Consider the following 22,765-nt stretch of genomic DNA (forward strand, 5'->3'; position numbering starts at 1 on the left):
CATTCACTGGCAACCACCGAGTTCCTGCCCATTTACATATATTTATCTATAATGAATATATAGACTTTAATTCCTCCTTTTTCTTGTTTGGATCAGGATGGGGTTCTGCCTTTGGACCACTCAGGTTTCCTGTATACAGAGGCAGCCAGAAGTCCCGCTTCTCAGTCTCTGAAATTACAGCATGGCTGGCTTCCGCTTTAGCGGAAACTCGGCAATCCTATTACAGTCTTCTGTCTTCTGGTTGACCTCCATGCTGACTCACTGATGCGGAGGCATAAAAGGCTGTGCCTCCTGCCCCCTCAAAGGACGGTAAGGCTGGGAGAGGATGCTGTGTGCAAGAACCTCTGCTGAATCCAGTATCACTGCAGGGGCAGGCTACCCTGTTCCGGCAAACTACCTCTTTATTATCAGCAAAAGCTCCCAGTACTACACAGAGAAATCACCGGGTGCTGCTGCTGATGAATGGCCACATAAAACAGTACAGAACGGAATTCTGCCTAGGCCACTAACAGTCTCCTTATACAGGCACGGACTGGTTTTCTTTAAGAACAGAACGTGACAGGATAATAAAACTGTAACGGAACAGAAGACGATGTCTGCTCCGATTTTTCTCAAAGTAGTGTAAATAAAATCGCATTTCAAATATTTTAACATGATATTAGGATAATTATTTAAAATCACAGCAAATAAACGATCAAACCCAGAACTTGTATATTTGAAATCCAGGCAACCAAGAAAGAGAGCACAGTCCTAGCACCATGCAGTGGCACCAGTGGCGGGTGTCACCTACGTAAGGTTCAGGAGTTGTTAGCAGGCTCTAGGAAAAGAAGTCCGTAATCTAACCCCAGGCCTGCTTGAAGACGTTCATTTAAGATACAGTGTCCTGTAAGACATTAGAAGCGACACTAGCACTCTCAACCCTGTTATACCACATGGTCTGCATCAGCGAACGGCATTTACTGAAAAGTAAACTTCTGTCAACAGAAAAGGGAATAAGTCTCCTCCAGATGCCGTCCTCTAGGTCCCAGCCCCAAGCACACCCTCCACACCCCCCGCCCCGCCCCCCGCGCCCCAAGTGGGGTGGGAGGGACCCGGAAGCCCCAGCTGCATCAGCGTAATTGAAGCACAATTCCAACTGCACTGCAGCCAGTGGGCCAGACCTGCACACCAGGAGGTGAGCTGTCACTCTTACTCCAACAACCAAAACGAAGAACGTCTTTTCATACCAGCGATCACTTGGAGAGCAGAGTCCTACTTCCCTCTGAGTTCTTACACCAATTAAAGTAGCGCGCCTGGTACTCTGTCCAGATTTACCACTTTCGGGAATTAAAAGCAATTAGCAAGTATATTCATCAATACAAAAAAGGAATCGGCTATTAACCTCTAAGGGGACTCAAATATTATCTTTCTACTTGGTACCTGATGGCACATGATGGTGCCAGTGGAACTAAATCAAGCATTCTACCTCATTTCAAAAGATAAAATGCTTAGTGGGCAAACTTGGTTTTTTCCGCACATAGTAATGGTGTGACACTGGCCATTTAATGAGGATTAGAGCCCAGTTTGGGTTACAGTCCTCACCATAATTCTCTGCTGCCACCTTTCCCTGTCTCCTGATGGGGATTATATTTGCTATGATTGACCTTAAAATTTCTCACCTTGTCACATTTGGTTCCAGCTATTAAGCAGGACACTTCACCTCCCAGGCGTGTGGCCGCCGTGATGGTATGTAATGTAATGGGTGCTATGGTATCGTTCGCATGCTCAGCTATTACCAGGGTACTCTGGAATCGAAGCAATGTGGCCTAAAAGAGGGAGAAAATGGAAAAGAATTTATAAAACACATTTTTTTTTACTGATTATTAGGCATGTGTGCTTTAAAGAAAACTATACACAATATTCAGTTCTTAAATGTATTTATAAAACACTTGCTCAGTAGCAAAAACTAGACTATTGTGTCTATCACTCTATTACTAATATTCATACCTAATAAAAACAAAAATGCAAAAATTAGTATTCTACTGTTAGAAAAATTTGAGAATTACTTCAAAATAATTTTCCCATTAATCTATGTTCAATGAGAAACTCAATGTACATATAAACTTAAAATCCTTAAGCAGAACGTGTTAGTATCAAAGTAGGGAACAAACTACTACCAATTACACTCACTGGTCAAAAAGAAAAAAATAGACATTTAAGGCCTTTTTCCAGCTCGAAAGTTCAATAACCCTAAAATCCTATTTAAATACACTAGTACCGTGGTCGGCAAGCTGCGGCTCGCGAGCCACATGCAGCTCTTTGGCCCCTTGAGTGTGGCTCTTCCACAAAATACCACGGCCTGGGCGAGTCTATTTTGAAGAAGTGGTGTTAGAAGTTTAAGTTTAAAAAATTTGGCCCTCAAAAGAAATTTCAATCGTTGTGCTGTTGATATTTGGCTCTGTGGACTAAGGAGTTTGCTGACCAGTGCGTGGTAGAGAATACCATTAAAACTTCAAAAAGTACAACAACAACAAAAGATTCAAAAAGTACAGCTCCATTACTGAAAAGGTTCTTAAGCAAAAGTCACTTTATTTTATCTTATGCACCATTCAAGGGTCCTCTTTTTTATGGGGAAAAAGAGCCAAAATCTTAAATATTTAAAGATGATGACTGCGATACTTCATAAGGTAACTACCCAGAAAGAGTCCCTATCTCTTCAAAACACTGCTACTTAGCCCTGGCCAGCGTGCTCAGTGGTTAGAGCATCGGCCCACACAACAAAGGGTCTCGAGTTCAATTCCTAGTTCAGGGCACGTACCAGGTGCAGGTTTGATCCCTGGCCCCGGTCAGCGCATGCAGGAGGCAACCAATCCATGTGAGTCTCTCACATCAATGTTTCTCTCTCCTCCTCCCTTCCTCCTTCCCACTCTCTCTGAAAAGGCGATGAAAAAAAATCCTCGATGAGGATTAACAAAACAACAAAACAACCCCCAACACTGCTGTGTGAACGAAGATTAACCACTGTGGACGGCGTCGCTATACATTCTGGGCCCTCGGAACCACCTGGCAATGTTGCTGGCTCTCTTCCTCTCCCCGCCACGCGCACATTTTCCTCTGAGGTTTCTCTAGCTGCCCCGCAGTCTGCTCCCTCCTCAGAAGGGAGCCTCGCGTCCTGCTGCACCAAGAAAACTGAAGCCGTCAGGAAGGGCCTGCGTCCCCTCCCCATACCCAGCACAGAAACTCGGGCCCTGCGTCCCCTCCCCATACCCAGCACAGAAACTCGGGCCCTGCGTCCCCTCCCCATACCCAGCACAGAAGCTCCGGCCCTGTGTCCCCTCCCGATACCCAGCACAGAAGTTCCGGCCCTGCGTCCCCTCCTGATACCCAGCACAGAAACTCCTGCCCTGTGTCCCCTCCCCATACCCAGCACAGAAACTCCTGCCCTGTCCCCTCCCGATACCCAGCACAGAAACTCCCGCCCTGTGTCCCCTCCCGATACCCAGCACAGAAACTCGGGCCCTGCGTCCCCTCCTAATACCCAGCACAGAAACTCCTGCCCTGTCCCCTCCCCATACCCAGCACAGAAACTCCTGCCCCGTGTCCCCTCCTAATACCCAGCACAGAAACTCCTGCCCTGTGTCCCCTCCTAATACCCAGCACAGAAACTGCCCTGCGTCCCCTCCTAATACCCAGCACAGAAACTGCCCTGCGTCCCCTCCCAATACCCAGCACAGAAACTCCTGCCCTGCGTCCCCTCCTAATACCCAGCACAGAAACTGCCCCGTGTCCCCTCCTAATACCCAGCACAGAAACTGCCCTGCGTCCCCTCCCAATACCCAGCACAGAAACTCCTGCCCTGCGTCCCCTCCTAATACCCAGCACAGAAACTGCCCTGCGTCCCCTCCTAATACCCAGCATAGAAACTGCCCTGCGTCCCCTCCTAATACCCAGCACAGAAACTGCCCTGCGTCCCCTCCTAATACCCAGCACAGAAACTGCCCTGCGTCCCCTCCTAATACCCAGCACAGAAGCTCCTGCCCTGTGTCCCCTCCCGATACCCAGCACAGAAACTCGGGCCCTGTCCCCTCCTAATACCCAGCACAGAAACTGCCCTGCGTCCCCTCCCGATACCCAGCACAGAAACTGCCCTGTGTCCCCTCCCCATACCCAGCACAGAAACTGCCCTGCGTCCCCTCCCCATACCCAGCACAGAAACTCCTGCCCTGTGTCCCCTCCCCATACCCAGCACAGAAACTCCTGCCCTGTGTCCCCTCCCCATACCCAGCACAGAAGCTCCTGCCCTGTGTCCCCTCCCGATACCCAGCACAGAAACTGCCCTGTGTCCCCTCCCGATACCCAGCACAGAAACTGCCCTGTGTCCCCTCCTAATACCCAGCACAGAAACTCGGGCCCTGTCCCCTCCTAATACCCAGCACAGAAACTGCCCTGCGTCCCCTCCCGATACCCAGCACAGAAACTGCCCTGTGTCCCCTCCCCATACCCAGCACAGAAACTGCCCTGCGTCCCCTCCCCATACCCAGCACAGAAACTCCTGCCCTGTGTCCCCTCCCGATACCCAGCACAGAAACTCCTGCCCTGTGTCCCCTCCCGATACCCAGCACAGAAACTCGGGCCCTGTCCCCTCCCGATACCCAGCACAGAAACTCCTGCCGTGTCCCCTCCCGATACCCAGCACAGAAACGGACCCTCGCGAAGGGTGTGCACCTACCAGCAGCCACGCAGAGACCTGTCAAATCACAACAGCCCCCAGCGTGCTTTTAGAGAACGTATCTAGACTACGGACTAGACTGAGTTCCAAAAAGTAAAACATGAAACGCGTTCCTTCCTTCGTCTCATACCAGCCACACCCTTACTTGGTGACGGCCTGTGAGACAGGCTACCTCGCCCACCGGAGCGTCACAGATGCTGCCATGTTTACACGGAAGGCAAGACCCGCGGCCGCGGGGAGATGACAACGGCTTTGCTGCAGGACTGGGGCTGAGCTGACAGTCCCTCTGAGGTGGGCCTGGGGTAACCTCGAGGGCTGGGTGTCAGGGGTCACTGTGCACTGTCGGAGCCAAACGGCTTGAAGATACGGCCATTTGCACCAGCTCTGCTGCCTCCTCTTTTTCCCCTGCACTCGCGGCAAACTGGCTTCCGCTTCCAGCAACACTGCACCCAACCTCTTTCAAGTCACCAACAACCGTGTGATAGCGAGTCCCGTGAGCCCATTTCGGTCCTTCCCTTATCGACCTTAACAGTTTGGACACTGCTGTCGCTTTTCCTTCTTGGAGAAGCGACCAAGGAGATGTGCTGCTCAGAGCTCCTTTGGATACTTTAACTAGGTCCTCAACTCCCACAGGCGTTCGAGGACCAAAAAAGCTGGAATCTAACTCCCGACTTTACCCTACAAACACTCAAAACCGGATGCAGTAAGAATAATTTTAACCCATGGCCCCCACCATCTTTAAAACGTAAGTGGGGTACGGGTGAGGAGGGGGTGGGTGTGAGGGTCTTTTTGCTCATTCACTTGAAAATTGAGAAGTAGGAATAACGGATAGTCTCTTCAAGTTCTACTGAAAAAGATGAATATATACTTAAAATCACCTGTCTATTTTTTAACCTATCTATTTTGTAATAAAATATATCGTACATTCCTGTACTTAAACTAAATAACTTACTTAAACCTTTCATAATAAAACATGGTAACTTTTACTCATGAGTAGAAATGTCATAAGACATTGATTCTAATATTAAAAACACAGTTAACTCACTTCCCTTTAAAAACAGACAAGACCCTTAGTAGACACACTGGCAGGCAGCATAATTTTATGGAATTCACCTTATGCAATAAATCTTTTTAGAACCACATCAAAATTGGCTCTCTTTTCAAGAGAAATTAAAATTTGCATTTGAATTATAGAGTTCAATCTCATTCATCAACGCTAAGCCATGGACTCTGAAAACTGCCCTGTTCCTTCAGAAGTTTCACAGCTTCTGAATCACGACAGATACGCCTTTCGTCTGGCAGTGAACACAGGCACAGGGACGCTCACACGACCTTGAAAAGTGTTGCTTCACTCTCCACAGAACACGTTTCTTTGGTATTCTGTTAGCCAACAAATTAATTCCAAATGCAAATGAGTAAAAGAATACGAATAATTCAGGTTACTACCCCCACAAGAGCGTTAACTAATTGCAAATGCTACCTATGTGCCTCTCCTGTAAAAGGCCACCTCCGTTAGCAGACGACACTGAGCAGCTCCCCAAGGTGAAGGACTTTGCTCAAGGGCACCAGTAAGTCAACACTGGAAATGAACTTAGATACGAAACGTAAGTCACTTAACTCACATTCGAACAGATGAAGGTGTTCCCTTCTTTTTTTTTTTTTTTTTTAATAACTGTGGTAAAAAAATAAAACTTACCACCTTAACCATTTTTAAGTGTACAGTTCAGTAGTGTTAAGTTTCAAGAGGGGATTTCGGATACGCTAGTTTGACTTTAAGACATCTGTAACAATAAAAGCGTGATATGCTAATTAGACCAGACGACCTTCCCGATTAAGCTGGGGCTGCCAGGGAAGCCAGTGCCGGCAGCCGGGGAAGGAAGGCCTACTCTTGCATGATTTCGTGCATCAGGCCTCCAGTCACAGATATAAGTGAAACGGGCCAGCGTAAAGGGGCTCCACTTTGGAAACATGGGACAACTTGAGCACCTAACATTTTAGGAGTAATAACGGTGTCACCTGCTAAATAAAACGGGGACCCACACGTCCATAAATGCACGCATACGTAAGCAGGAAGGAAACGTTCCTCCTTAGAACAGGAAGCTGGTAAGTGCAGGAGGAATGTTGGAATCAGACAAACCACGTTGCACTGCAGTGGCTCGTTCCTCAGGCCACAGCCGCTAAGACTCTGCAGGCAAGTCCAATGAGAAACAGGAGTCCCAGTCTCTGTCTCAGCGCATCGTGGCTTCCATGTATCTCCCCGCAAATCCATCTTTAAAAGCTGCATGCAACTTCACAGCGGAGCAACAACCCTGGCAACGACAGTCACCTAAAGGGAACAGCGCCCTCCCCCTGAAACTCACACACACACCGCTGACGGCTGTACACCGTCACTGGAAAACACACACACACCACTGACGGCTGTACACCGTCTCTGGAAAACTCACACACACCCTGACGGCTGTACACCGTCACTGGAAAACTCACACACACCCCGCTGACAGCTGTACACCGTCACTGGAAAACTCACACACACCCCGCTGACAGCTGTACACCGTCACTGGAAAACTCACACACACCCCGCTGACAGCTGTACACCGTCTCTGGAAAACTCACACACACCCCGCTGACAGCTGTACACCGTCTCTGGAAAACTCACACACACCCCGCTGACAGCTGTACACCGTCACTGGAAAACTCACACACACACCGCTGACGGCTGTACACCGTCACTGGGAAACTCACACACACACTGCTGACGGCTGTACACCGTCACTGGAAAACTCACACACACCGCTGACGGCTGTACACCGTCACTGGAAAGCTCACACACACCGCTGACGGCTGTACACCGTCACTGGGAAACTCACACACACACTGCTGACGGCTGTACACCGTCACTGGGAAACTCACACACACACTGCTGACGGCTGTACACCGTCACTGGGAAACTCACACACACACTGCTGACGGCTGTACACCGTCACTGGAAAACTCACACACACCGCTGACGGCTGTACACCGTCACTGGAAAACTCACACACACACCGCTGACGGCTGTACACCGTCACTGGAAAACTCACACACACCGCTGACGGCTGTACACCATCACTGGAAAACTCACACACACCGCTGACGGCTGTACACCATCATTGGAAAACTCACACACACACCCTGACCGCTGTACACCGTCACTGGAAAACTCACACACACACTGCTGACGGCTGTACACCGTCACTGGGAAACTCACACACACACCGCTGACGGCTGTCCACCATCACTGGAAAACACACACACACCACTGACGGCTGTCCACCGTCACTGGGAAACTCACACACACACCCTGACCGCTGTACACCGTCTCTGGAAAACTCACACACACACCCTGACCGCTGTACACCGTCGCTGGAAAACACACACACACGCCCTGACCGCTGTACACCGTCACTGGAAAACTCACACACACCGCTGACGGCTGTACACTGTCTCTGGGAAACACACACACACCCTGACTGCTGTACACCGTCTCTGGAAAACTCACACACACCCTGACGGCTGTACACCGTCGCTGGAAAACACACACACACGCCCTGACGGCTGTACACCATCACTGGAAAACACACACACACACACCCTGACTGCTGTACACCGTCGCTGGAAAACACAATGTCCTCAAGCCCATCCAAGCCAGGCTGAGAGAGACAAACCCCCAGGAAGCTGAGCATGGGCTGCAACTTAGCTCTGCAGAACGCGTCCTAAGTTCTCCCACCACAGCATTTCTTTCACGAGCCCGTGGGTGTGTGTGTGTGTGTGTGTGTGTGTGTGTTCTGTGATGTGACTCTGATACCTGGAATTTGTGTGTGTGTGTGTGTGTGTGTGTTCTGTGATCTGGCTCTGATACCTGGAATTTGTGTGTGTGTGTGTGTGTGTTCTGTGATCTGGCTCTGATACCTGGAATTTGTGTGTGTGTGTGTGTGTTCTGTGATCTGGCTCTGATACCTGGAATGTATGTGTGTGTGTGTGTGTGTGTGTGTGTGTGTGTGTGTTCTGTGATGTGACTCTGATACCTGGAATTTGTGTGTGTGTGTGTGTGTGTTCTGTGATCTGGCTCTGATACCTGGAATGTATGTGTGTGTGTGTGTGTGTGTGTGTGTTCTGTGATGTGACTCTGATACCTGGAATTTGTGTGTGTGTGTGTGTGTGTGTTCTGTGATCTGGCTCTGATACCTGGAATTTGTGTGTGTGTGTGTGTGTTCTGTGATCTGGCTCTGATACCTGGAATGTATGTGTGTGTGTGTGTGTGTGTGTTCTGTGATCTGGCTGTGACACCTGGAATTTGTGTGTGTGTGTGTGTGTGTGTGTGTTCTGTGATCTGGCTCTGATACCTGGAATTTGTGTGTGTGTGTGTGTGTTCTGTGATCTGGCTCTGATACCTGGAATGTATGTGTGTGTGTGTGTGTGTGTGTTCTGTGATCTGGCTGTGACACCTGGAATTTGTGTGTGTGTGTGTGTGTGTGTGTGTTCTGTGATCTGGCTCTGATACCTAGAATTTGTGTGTGTGTGTGTGTGTGTGTTCTGGCTCTGATACCTGGAATTTTCCCAAACCCACGATGTTAACTTATTTGTCCTCTAGATCCTTTGAGGGGAAAAAAAAAAACACAAACCTCCTGGGGGAAAAGCATGAACACGGGCTGAAGAAAGGGTGTGACCTTTGTGGGGGAGGACGGGAAGTTCGGGAATTTTTATTTTTATTTTTATGGCACAGGGAGCTCGTCAGAAAAGGGCCTCCGCACTGTGTCTGGGAAGAGGGCAGCCCTGCCTCTGGGTGAGAAAACCCCACGGCGGCCGGGAGAACGCGCGGGAAGGGCCTGCGGGAAGGTCAGGCCGCTCCCGCCCCCGCCGCCCGTGCCCCCCTGCAGACGGGAGCCCCCGGGCGCCAGGAGGGGCGCTCCTCGTGCCGGCCCCACCGCACCAGGACGAAAACATCCCGTCTCAGTCTCGCTCTGACCGACGAGAAACGGGGTGAACGCACGAGTGAAAGCACCGAAAGCGGGCCGGGCCCACGGTCCCCCACCCGCGGCAGGTGCGACGGTCGCGCCGGGCCCACGCCCCGCACCCGCACCTCGACGCGGCGCAGCGGGTCGGCCGAGCCGGGCGCGTCCACAGCACCCCTCCCTCCGCCCGGGTGTCCCCTGGGCCCCTCCACCGCCCCCCGCGTTGGAGTTCTAGCCTCTTTCCAGACAGCACCCCAGCGGCGACGGTCCCCTCCCGCCCCGCCACCTGTGGAGAACCTGGGGGGCCCCGTGTGAACCTGGGGCGCCGAGAGTGAACCCGGACCCCGAGCGGAGCGGGGCCGAGTCTCAGGGTCACCCCGCCCTGACCCCGGGCCCGCGAGGCCGCCGGAAGCCGCCAAGGGCAGCCCCGGGCCAGGCCGCGCGAGGCCAGTCAGGTCCGCGGGGCCCGTGACCTTCGCCGACACCGTCGCAGGGACGGCGGCTTGAGGGACCGTCCCCTCCACCCCGCCCTCCCCGTCGGGCCTCACCGCCCCTTGCAGCCGCCTCGTCGCCACCGCTCGGAACATGGTCTCGGCTCCCGGTCGCCTCAGGCAGCCTCGGTCTCGCAGCGGCTGGACGCGCGCCCTGTCCCACAGCGCCTCTGCCCGTCACGGGAACGCTCGCGAGACGCGCAAACGAGAGCGGACGCCACGGGCGAAGACACGAGGGGGCGGCCCCTGCCTCCCCATTGGGCGGCCGCGCAGCCAATAGGGACGGCGGAAAGTGAGGGGCGGGGCTTAGGAGTAGGGCCGACGTGAGGCTGTTCGCCACGCCCCTGCGCGATGACGCCACGCCCCTGGCTCCCAGCCCTCAGGTGTCCCCGCCCCCTCGCTCCAATCCGTCACGGGCGCTACACCTGTCAGGTGCGGAACTCATTCTCCAGGTCCGGGAAATGCAAGAATAGGACGCACGAGACGTGGCCCTCTGGGTGGCGAACACACAATACAACATACAGACGATGTACTACATGCAACTGTACACTTGCAACCTATATAATTTTTTTAAATATATTTTTATTGATTTTTTTACAGAGGAAGAAGGGAGAGGTATAGAGTTAGAAACATCCATCAGCTGCCTCCTGCACACCTCCCACTGGGGATGTGCCCGCAACCAAGGTACGTGCCCTTGACCGGAATCGAACCTGGGACCCCTCAGTCCGCAGGCCGATGCTCTAGCCACTGAACCAAACCAGTTAGGGCTACCTATATAATTTCTTAAAAATATATATATTTTATTAATTTTTTACAGAGAGAAAGGGAGAGGGATAGAGAGAAACATCCATCAGCTGCCTCCTGCACACCTCCTATTGGGCCGACGCTCTATCCACTGAGCCACACCGGTGAGGGCCACCTAACCAATGTAACCCCCATAAATTCAATAAAACAGAGAAAGGTGTGGCCCTCACCTGACTCTGGAGAAAACATCCAAGCAGACATATTCCTGCTCTGAGAAGAGGGATTCACCGCACGGGTGGTATCTGAACTGGGTTCCGTGGCGAGGAACTTTGTGGGCACACACAGGGGCGGATCGTGGGGGTGCAAGAAGAAGGCAGAAGAAGGCAGAATGGCTGGGGACAGGGCTGCCATCGAGGCTGGAAGAGCAGATGGGGGAAGGTCTTGAGTGGGGTGTAACGCGGGGCCCCACCCCAGCCCTCTTCTGTCTCGACTCTGCTATCCCTGGGCAGACCCACAGACTCCCGCCCACCAGCCCAAACCTCTGACCTGTCTGACCTGTGCGTCCACAAAACCACCTGCCTCCCCGCATGTCCTCGGGATGTCCCTCAACACCTCAGACCCACATGTCCACAACGTAAATCTTCCCATTTATTTTATTTTCTTTAAAATATATTTTATTGATTTTTTACAGAGAGGAAGGGAGAGGGATAGAGAGTCAGAAACATCGATGAGAGAGAAACATCGATCAGCTGCCTCCTGCACGCCCCCTACTGGGGATGTGCCCGCAACCAAGGTACATGCTCTTGATCGGAATCGAACCTGGGACCCTTCAGTCCACAGGCCGACGCTCTATCCACTGAGCCACACCGGTTAGGGCCCATTTATTTTCTGTAAGATAAAATACATCAGTCCAGCCAGCGTGGCTCAGTGGTTGAGCGTCGACCTAATGAACCAGGAGGTCGCGGTTCGATTCCCGGTCAGGGCACATGTCCAGGTTGCGGGCTCGGTCCCCCGTGTGGGGCGTGTAGGAGGCAGCCGATCCAGGATTCTCCCGCACCATCGATGTTTCTATCTCTCTCTCCCTCTCCTTTCCTCTCTGAAATAAATAAAAACAGATTTTATTTTTTATTTTTTTTAAATATATTTTATTGATTTTTTACAGAGAGGAAGGGAGAGGGATAGAGAGTCAGAAACATCGATGAGAGAGAAACATCCATCAGCTGCCTCCTGCACACTCCCCACTGGGGATGTGCCCGCAACCAAGGTACATGCCCTTGACCGGAATTGAACCCGGGACCCTTCAGTGCGCAGGCCGACGCTCTATCCACTGAGCCAAACCGGTTTCGGCTAAAAACAGATTTTAAAACAACATAAAAGAAATACATCGTTTGAAAAAGCCAGTAATTGAACTGTTGATAATTACAAGGCCTTGCACTGCGTCTCACACACCAACCTCGACCCACCCTGTTTCAGGACTCCATGGATGAGGACTGCCGCTTCTCACCTTGGTTTAACAAGCGTACCAACCTTCAGTTCCGGTGTCTGTCGATCGCACTCAGGTGCACCATTCTCCGGAGCTGCTCCAGAATGTCTGGGTAAGCATGTTGGGGGCAGCAGTCTGGTTATACACGAGGCCCAGAGATTTGTCTTGAAACTGCATGTGCACAGCAGACCCAATTCATCCCTGAAAATTTGGACGCTGGTGGGGGTTGGACCCGAATACAGTTTCTGGGTGGTCTCCCCCTCCGCTTCAAAATGGGCCAGGTGGAAATGGGCTATATTCTTCATAAAAGTACACACCGAGTGGCCGGATGATGATGATCTCTGAACGCATAATCATCTGGCCACTCGGTGTCTATCCTATAGAATAAAAGGCTAATATGCAAATGGTCCCCTTGACCAGGAGTTCGACCAGCAGGCAGGCCGGCCAACTGCCCATGTCCCCTCCCCCTGGCCAGGCTGGCGGACCCCACCCATGCACGAATTCATGCACCGGGCCTCTAAAATATATATATATATGTACACACACACACACACACACACACTGAGTGGCCAGATTATTATGCATTCAGAGATCATCATCATCTGGCCGCTCCGTGTATTTTTTTAAAATTTGATTTCAGAGAGGAAGGGAGAGAGAGATGGAAACATCAATAATGAGAGAGGATCATTAATTGGCTGCCTCCTGCACGCCCCACACAGGGGATCGAGCCCGCAACCCGGGCATGTGCCCTTGACCGGGAATGGAACCGTGACCTTCTGGTTCATAGGTCGACGCTCAACCACTGAGCTCTGCCAGCCGGGCGGGCCGATATTCTTAAAACCTGCTTCATAGTTTCAAGGCTCGTCTGTGTTCTCAGGAAGAAATTATTTTTGCAACGACATTCTGCCTTTCTAAATAGAGCACGTTGAAAATGGACCAAGCTTCCTAGCAATGCCTGCCAACAACAGGATTTCTTTCTTCGTGCTAAAAATACCTACCGAGGGTTTTCATAGGGCCACTTTCAGATTCTCCTTTCAACTTACCCTTTCCTTCCCAAGTGTTGTCATTTCTCTGTTTGGAAATCGTGACCGTAAAACCTCGAACATTTATGGGTTATGCAAACAGCTTCCCTTGGTATATTTTTAATAATCTCCGCTCTTATTATTACCAGATGTTGAAATCCCTACGGATAACAGAATGACAAACGTTAAGGGTAAGATTGTGAGCCGGAGAAATGTGATGTTTCTTATTCTGTGATAACAGGTGTCGGGCCTCGGTTTGTTTGAAGCGTGTTTCCCCACTTTTAGCTGAGACGCCGTAGAGAAATTCTCTAATTTCACGGACCCTCTGTGTCTGTGTGGGTCAGAGTACTGCTAGTGCCTTCCTTATAGGGACCTGGTGACAAATGGGAGAGATCATACGTTGTATTGGTTACCTATCGCTGCGTAACCAACTGCCCCTGAAATGTAGCCGCTTGAAACAACATTTAATATCTCACACGGCACCTCGGAGAGAGGAGTCATGGCGGGGCTCAGCCGGGTGGGTCCGGCTCAGAGCCGCTCCTATGCTGGCCAGAGCTTCGGCCTCTGGAGACGCCCGTGGGACTGAGGACTAGTGTCCCAGCTCACCCACGTGCTGGTGACAGCAGACTTCCGTCCCTCACTCCAGGGACCTAGCCATATGGCTTCCCCCAAAGGCTGTGGTCAGAGACACCAGCAGAGAGAGTCATAAGTTGCAGCCTTCTATACCCTAAACCAGGGGTGGGCAAACTTTTTGACTCGAGGGCCACCATGGGTTCTTAAACTGGACCGGAGGGCCGGAACAAAAGCATGGATGGAGTGTTTGTGTGAACTCATATAAATTCAAAGTAAAGGAGCGGAGGGGAGAGCAAGAGAACCCCCCCTGCTCTTTCAGCTCCGCGGGCCGGATAGAACAGCCGAACGGGCCGGATCCGGCCCGCGGGCCGTAGTTTGCCCACGGCTGCAAACTCAGCGGTGACATACCATCCTGACCGCTGTATTCCACTGGACACGCGAACCGCTGCTGATACCGTGTGGGCGGGGACTACCCACGGGTGAAAATGACACAGCCAGGGAAAATGCAAAGCCATCTTGGGGGCGGGCGGCCACCTCGGGATAAAATAGGCACAGTCCTTGCCCTCAAGGGCTTCCGTTCTCGAGGCCCATAGTAGGTGCTCAGAAAAATGTCTTCCACTGGCTGTAAAATCTTAGATAAAATCTTAGCAATATTTTTTATGACCTATCCCCTCCGGCCAGGGAAACAAAGGAAGAAAGACAGAGAAACGGGACCACATCAAACTAAAACCTTTTGCACAGCTAAAAAGGGGCTGAAGAGACACTTCTCCAAAGAGGACATGCAAATGACCGATAGACATACGAAAAGATGCTCAGTATCACTAATCATCAGAGAAATGCTAATAAAACCACAATGAGATACCTGATCGCCGCGCGCCCCCCCACCACTGCCCGCGGCCCTTCCCACCTGCTGTCCCTGCCCCCGATCAGTCCCCCGACCCTGATCAGGGGTGGGGCTGGCTGGCCAACCACCCAGGGCCCCTCCCCCCGGCTGGACCTGCTCCCCATAACCCCCCCAATTGGGGGTGGGGCTGGCTGGCCAACCTCCCATGCCCCTCCCTCCCCCCTCCCCCCGGGCTGGCGTGGCCTCAAATTGGCTCCTTCGCCGGCCCAGCCTGATCAGCCCCCATCGGGGAGGGCCAGCTGGACCCCACCTGTGCACGAATTCGTGCACCGGGCCTCTAGTCATTAATAAGTCAGCAAACAACAAGTGTGGGCAAGAATGGAGAGAAAAGGGAACCCTCGTGCACTGTTGGTGGGAAGGAATGCAGACTGGTGCAGCCACTGTGGAAAACAGCATGGAGGGTCCTCGAAAAGTTTAAAATGGAACTGCCATATGACCCAGCGATTCCACTTCTGGGTATATATCCAAGGAAATCCACGGCACTAATTTGAAAGAATGTATGCACCCCTAATGTTCGCTGCAGCATCATTTACAACTGCCGAGATATGGGTGGATAAAAAAAGTGGTGGGTGCCAAAACCGGTTTGGCTCAGTGGATAGAGCGTCGGCCTACGGACTGAAGGGTCCCGGGTTCGATTCCGGTCAAGGGCATGTACCTTGGTTGCGGGCACATCCCCAGTGGGGGGTGTGCAGGAGGCAGCTGATCGATGTTTCTCTCTCATCGATGTTTCTAGCTCTCTATCCCTCTCCCTTCCTCTCTGTAAAATGTCAATAAAATATATTTAAAAAAAAAAAAGTGGTGGGACACATATACACTGAAATATTACTAGGCCATAAAAAAGAATGAAAGTGTACCGTTTGTGATGACATGGCTGAACCAAGAAGGTATTGTGCTACATGAAATAAGTCAGCCAGAGAAAGACAAACCCTATATAATAAAAGACTAACATGCAAATTGTTCGACCGGGAGTTCGACTGGGAGTTCAACCAGGGGGCGGCCGGCCAGACAACCACCCATGGCCCTCCTCCCGGCCAGCCCTGCCCCCGATTGCACCCCCCACCACCATCAGGGGCTGGGGCTGGGCTGGCCGGACCCCACCCATGCACAAATTCGTCCACCGGGCCTCTAGTGCCATATAATTTCACGCACATGTGGAATCTAAAGAACAAAGTAAATAAAATTGAAACAGACTTATACAGAGAACAGCCTGAGGGTAGCTGGAGGGGAGGAGGGTTGGGGGTGAAAGAAGTGAAGAGATTAAGAAGTACAAACTGGCAGTTACAATACAGTCCTGGGATGTACAGTACAGCACAGGGGACATCCTATATAATAAAAGCCTAATATGCTAAGTGTCCGGTCATCTATTCAACCAATCAAAGCGTAACATGCTAATGATATGCTAAGGCCGCTCAACTGCTCGCTGTGACGTGCACTGACCACCAGGGGGCAGATGCTCTGACTGATAGGTTAGCTTGCTGCTGGGGTCCGGCCGATCGGGACTGAGTGAGATGGGCCGGACACACCCTGGAGCCCTCCCACAGTCCCTCCCCGGCTGGCCAACCTCCAGCGTCCCTCCCCGGCCCCGGTCATGCCCCAGTAGGGTCCCTCGGCCTGGCCTGCGCCCTCTCGCAATCCGGGACCCCCCGGGGGGTTGTCAGAGAACCAGTTTCAGCCCGATCCCACAGGCCAGGCCGAGGGACCCCTCTGGTGCACGAATTTGTGCACCAGGCCTCCGGTAGTCAATAATACTGTAATCACTATGCTTGGTGACAGGCGGGTGTTGGAAATATCGGGGGGTGGGGACACTTTGTAAGGTATATGGTTGTCTAACTACTATGCTATATGCCTGAAACTAATACGCAATAATGCTGACTGTAAGCTGTAAAGTGAAAAGTAACACTTTAAAATATAAAAAAACATTTCGCTGTTTAAAAAATATATGTTCTCTCCCCAGTGAAACAAACAAAAAAATCTTCATAAAAGAAGACTCTGCTGCCCTGGCTGGTGTGGCTTAGTGGGTAGAGCGTCGGCCTGCGGACTGAAGGGTCCCGGGTTCGATTCCAGTCAAGGGCACAGGCCCGGGTTGCGGGCTCGATCCCCAGTAGGGGGCATGCAGGAGGCAGCCGATCGATGATTCTCTCTCACCACTGATGTTTCTACCTCTCTCTCCCTCTCTCTTCCTCTCTGAAATCAATAAAAAAAAAAAAATTAAAAAAAGAAGAAGAAGACTCTGCTAACCAGAGATACAGACACAATCCAAGGAACGCCCACGTGGGAAAGTAGGGAAACCCACCCCAATGAGACAGTTACCAGCTGGAGCATTCTTCGCCATTTCCGGTTCTGAGGCTGAGAAGTCACACTAAGGATCCAGCTGAAGGAACTGCCTGTGAGAAAAGTGTACCAAGCAAATGGGCGGTGTCTGCGGCCACCCAACGGTGGTGATTTCCCCCGATCACTCGCTCAGACCTTGGCTGCACGTACAGGCCCACTCACCCCTTTGTGAAGCGACTGAGGTGGGACCTCTATTCGCCGATGCCTCACCGCCGTCGCTTCTGTTCATGTTTAAAGTCATGTATGTACCGCGTAGGTGACCTTGAGTTTGACCTTGTCTGGCATGCACTCGGACCGTCTCCTGGTGCGCCCCAATTCGTGACAGCTTGCTCTCCGGATGCTGTCCATGCGTTAAAATATTCATATTCCTGCCCTGACCGGTTTGGCTCAGTGGATAGAGTGTCGGCCTGCGGACTGAAGGGTCCTGGGTTCGATTCCGGTCAAGGGCATGTACCTTGGTTGCGGGCACATCCCCAGTGGGAGTGTGCAGGAGGCAGCTGATCGATGTTTCTCTCTCATCGATGTTTCTAACTCTCTATCCCTCTCTCTTCCTCTCTGTAAAAAATCAATAAAATATATTTAAAAAAAAAAAGAAATCAATAAAATATATTTAAAAAAATTCATATTCCAGGCTCTCAGAGGAGACGTGTGCTTCGTGGGAGTAACGGCCAAGGAGCTTGCCTACATTTTCAGATGAACCCTGTGTCCCACGGGCCTTCGTCACGCTGAAGTGAAACTGGAGGTGGACACGCAAACACTGACGTGCCGTTCTGAGCTGGAGGAAACACGCCTGTCTTCGCAGACACCCGCGGACGGGCATGGACGCCAGGACTTTCACGGAGGCAGGTGCCCGAGAGGCTGGCCTTCCCTCCAAGGCCCTTGCCCAGCCTTCGCAGGGCACTGAGGCCTGAGTGATTCGGGAGCTCCTGGCTGAGGGGGCGCTGAAACCACCGCTGGCCTCGCCGATTGAATGAAGGACACACGTGTCCTTGTAGGCTGCTCCTCTATGGGAAAGGGTGGGGGTGATGTCGCTTCACTCAGGGCGTAGAAGAGGGGGTTCAGGTGATGTCCAGGAGGGAGTCCCTAAGAACGAAACTGTGGCCCGGCCGGCGGGCCTCCGCGGCTGAGCGTCGACCTAGGAACCAGGAGGTCAGGGTTCGATTCTCGGTCAGGGCACAGGCCCGGGTTGCGGCCTCCATCCCCAGTAGGGGGCGTGCAGGAGGCAGCCGATCCGTGATTCTCTCTCATCGTGGATGTTTCTATCTCTCTCTCCCTCACCCTTCCTCTCTGAAATCAATTAAAAAAATATATATTTTATTGATTTTTTCTTTACAGAGAGGAAGGGAGATAGTCAGAAACATCGATGAGAGAGAAACATCGATCAGCTGCCTCCTGCACACCTCCTACTGGGGATGTGCCTGCAACCCAGGTCCATGCCCTTGACCAGAATCGAACCTGGAACCCTTTAGTCCGCAGGCCGATGCTCTATCCACTGAGCCAAACCGGATAGGGCTAAAAATACATTTTTAAAATTTTCTTTAAAAAGAATGAAATTGTGCTGAAACCGGTTTGGCTCAGTGGATAGAGCATCGGCCTGCGGACTGAAAGGTCCCGGGTTCGATTCCGGTCAAGGGCATGTACCTTGGTTGCGGGCACATCCCCAGTGGGAGGTGTGCAGGAGGCAGCTGATCGATGTTTCTCTCTCATCGATGTTTCTAGCTCTCTATCCCTCTCCCTTCCTCTCTGTGAAATATCAATAAAATATATTAAAAAAAAAAAAAAAAAAGAATGAAATTGTGCCCTAGCCGGCTTGGCTCAGTGGATAGAGCGTCAGTCTGCGGACTGAAGGGTCCCAGGTTTGATTCCGGTCAAGGGCACAGGCCTGGGTTGCGGGCTCGATCCCCAATGGGGGGCGTGCAGGAGGCAGCCAATCAATGATTCTCTCTCATCATTGATGTTTCTCTCTCTCTCTCCTTCTCCCTTCCTCTCTGAAATCAATAAAGAAATATATATATATATATATATATTTAAATATATTTTATTGATTTTTTACAGAGAGGAAGGGAGAGGGAGAGTTAGAAACATCGATGAGAGAGAAACATCGATCAGCTGCCTCCTGCACACCTCCTACTGGGGATGTGCCCGCAACCAAGGTCCATGCCCTTGACTGGAATTGACCTGGGACCTTTCAGTCTGTAGGCTGACGCTCTATCCACTGAGCCACACCGGTTTTGGCTTTTTTTTAAAAAAAAGAAGAATGAAATTGTCGCTGGTCCCCAGGCATCTCCACACGTAACCACACCCACATGAAACTACGATGAGGGTGCTGGGGCCAAGCGCCCGCTCCAGACCTCCCGCGGTCCCCACGTTTGGGGCTCAGTCCCGCTTCCCCACGTTGCTGCCAGGTTGCCTGCTGCTTCCTTCTCATTTCCAAGACTCCGCCCCCGCGGTTCCCGGCCTTCGGACCGAGATGAAGTTCTCAGCGTTTTGCAGCCAAAATGAGAAAAAGCAGGATGATGTCATGCGTGTTTGACTAAGCCTACCGGGAAGGACTCTCTGTTCGGAAAGCGGGTTTTTCCTCTTCGGTGCTCATAGGTTTCCTGTCCTGTGAAATGATGAGGATAGGTGGGATTGGTTTTCTCCGTGTTTGTGGGGGGTCTCCCTTGGCATCACGGAGCCGTGGCGGTCCCATGTGATGTCCCGTTGCTTTTCTCTTGAATTCCAAAAGTCTGAGAATCACTGTCACGTGAGCCACCACACCCGGGAGGCCTCCCCGGGTCACGCAGGGCTCAATTTGCCTTTCTTTAAAACAAAAATATCAGCCCTGGCCGGTGTGGCTCAGTGGATAGAGCGTCGGCCTGTGGACTGAAGGGTCCCGGGTTCGATTCCGGTCAAGGGCATGTACCTTGGTTGCGGACACATCCCCAGTGGGAGGTGTGCAGGAGGCAGCTGATGGATGTTTCTCTCTCATCGACGTTTCTGACTCTCTCTCCCTCTTCCTTCCTCTCTGTAAAAAAATCATTAAAAATATTTTTAAAAAATAAAAGAAAACAAAAATATCAGTTTGAGTGTTTTCCCTCTAAAGTCAGAGTATAGTCACCACAATTGGTAAATTTAAAAAAAAAAAGTGCAAAGAAGGAAAAAGAAAACTGCTCTAGTCCCACTTCTCAGAGAAAATAAACTTAGAGATGGCCTTCTCCTCCGTTTTTTAAAAAAATGTATCATTTAAGTTTTTCACAAAAATGGAGTTATTTTGGGTAGGCTGTTTGACTAAATCGAACCCTGCCTAGTTCACGGGAAAATCTTCTCTGTGCTCGACTGTCTGAGCCTCACCCCATTGCCTTCTGTGGGGACTGAGTCTGGGCCAACACTTCATCTAGAGCAGTGGTTCTCAACCTTCCTAATGCCGCGACCCTTTTTTTTTTTTTTTAAATATATTTTATTGATATTTTACAGAGAGGAAGGGAGAGGGATAGAGAGCTAGAAACATCGATGAGAGAGAAACATTGATCAGCTGCCTCCTGCACACCTCCTACTGGGGATGTGCCCGCAACCAAGGTACATGCCCCTGACTGGAATCGAACCCGGGACCCTTCAGTCCGCAGGCTGACGCTCTATCCACTGAGCCACACCGGGGCTGCCGCGACCCTTTAATACAGTTCCTCATGTTGTGGTGACCCCCAACCATAAAATTATTTTCGTTGCTACTTCTTTTTTTTTTATTATTAAATATATTTTATTGATTTTTTACAGAGAGGAAGAGAGAGGGATAGAAAGCTGGAAACATCGATGAGAGACATCGATCAGCTGCCTCCTGCACGCCCCCTACTGGGGATGTGCCCACAACCCAGGTACATGCCTTTGACCGGAATCGAACCTGGGACCCTTCGGTCTGCAGGCTGACGCTCTATCCACTGAGCCAAACCGGTTAGGGCTCGTTGCTACTTCTTAACTGTAATTTTGCTACTGTTAATGAATCGTAATGTAAATATCTGTGTGTTCCATTGGTCTTAGGCTCTACAGCAGCGGTTCTCAACCTGTGGGTCGCGACAGACCATCGGAACACACAGATATTTACATTATGATTCACCACAGTAGCAAAGTTACAGTTATGAAGTAGCAACGAAAATAATGTTATGGTTGGGGGTCACCACCACATGAGGAGCTGTATGAAAGGGTCGCGGCCTTAGGAAGGTTGAGAACCAGAGTGAAACCGTCGGGGCCGGGACCACTCCGTAAGCATCGGGCACCCTCCGCTACCAGCCAGGCTCAGCCCCTCGTCATGTTCAGTCAGTGCTGGATGTCTACCAGCCTTTTAAAAAAATATGTTTATTGATTTCAGAGAGGAAGGGAAAGGGAGAGAGAGAGAGAGAAACATCCATGATGAGAGGGAATCATGGATCGGCTGCCTCCTGCACGCCCCTCACTGGGGACTGAGCCTCACAGCAGCAGAGGCAGCGGTTCCTCTTACCCCAACAACCGGGACATGTGCCCTGACGGGGAATGGAACCGTGACCTCCTGGTTCCTAGGCTGAGGCTCAACCGCGGAGCCACGGGGCCGGCCGAGTGCACCAGCCTTTGATGCCTTCTCTCCCTCGCTGTTTGCCGCGGTGGGCACCAGGACTCAAGCTTCAGTGAGATCCCTACCTGGACGGCACGTTATTATTTTGCTCTGAAGGTCTTTACAAGCGTAAGGCCTGCCTAAAGTGGCTATAAATAATTTACACTGCCCATAACTCAAGCCGATCAAAATAGACCTCATCACGGTGATGCGGCAAAATCTGGTACAAGCTGCTTTTCTGCTGCCTCCAAACCAATTACACATTCTGAGATGAAAACCTGACTGGTCCCCTCCCCAATCGGATTAAGGCCCCTCTGCCCTGCCGTCACATCGATCGCAATCTGTACACGATTAGACATCGGATAATCCCGCCGGACAAGGGCTGACAACCCAGATTCTATCGTCTCACTTGTTATCTATTTTTGGAATCTGCTGGTAGCTCTCGCCTCCCTCCAGAAGATGCTGCCGGTGAAAGAGGATCTGTGGTAGGGTCTCCTGAAGAGGTGTGGCCTGAGGGGCTTTGGCTGGAGGCAAGCACGGGAGTTATTTATAATCCCACTTTGTTTCCAGGTGACAAAGGGTCCTCTTTCGTGAAGAAAAACACACATGTTGAGCTTCTTATGAATGTGTGTTAGGAAGCATAAAGGACCTCCTTCTAAACCTCTCAAAGATTCTGACCATGGCCCGGACCGGTGTGGCTCAGTGGGTAGAGCGTCGGCCTGGGGACGGAAGGGTCCCGGGTTCGATTCCGGTCAGGGACATGCACCTTGGTTGCAGGCACATCCCCAGTGGGGGGCGTGCAGGAGGCAGCTGATGGATGTTTCTCTCTCATGGTTGTTTCTAACTTTCTATCCCTCTCCCTTCCTCTCTGTAAAAAAATCAATAAAATCTATTTTTTTTAAAAAAAGATTCTGACCATGGCCCTGACCGGTGTGGCTCAATGGATAGGGCATCGGC

General features: G+C 51.4%; 1 protein-coding gene across 3 annotated transcripts in view; it reads right to left on the reverse strand.

Annotated features, from left to right (window-relative positions):
* The window catches only part of ETFA (electron transfer flavoprotein subunit alpha), a 44,627-nt gene extending 34,206 nt beyond the window's left edge, over positions 1 to 10,421 (reverse strand). For 2 of the 3 annotated variants that reach the window (XR_013959706.1, XR_013959707.1), the window contains exons 1-2: positions 10,248 to 10,392; positions 1,659 to 1,805 (exon numbers count right to left, since the gene is read on the reverse strand). Coding sequence is in view for 1 of the 3 variants with exons in the window: in XM_080651797.1 (XP_080507923.1) it covers positions 1,659 to 1,805; positions 10,248 to 10,286 (186 nt within the window). In the remaining 2 variants the exon portion in view is untranslated. Of the gene's footprint in view, positions 1 to 1,658; positions 1,806 to 10,247 lie in introns of all 3 variants that reach the window. The other variant, XM_080651797.1, reaches the window with a different exon arrangement.
* Positions 10,422 to 22,765: the final 12,344 nt, after the last annotated feature.

This window comes from Plecotus auritus (genome assembly GCF_963455305.1).
Source record: "Plecotus auritus genome assembly, chromosome: 15".
Lineage (NCBI taxonomy): Eukaryota > Metazoa > Chordata > Mammalia > Chiroptera > Vespertilionidae > Plecotus > Plecotus auritus.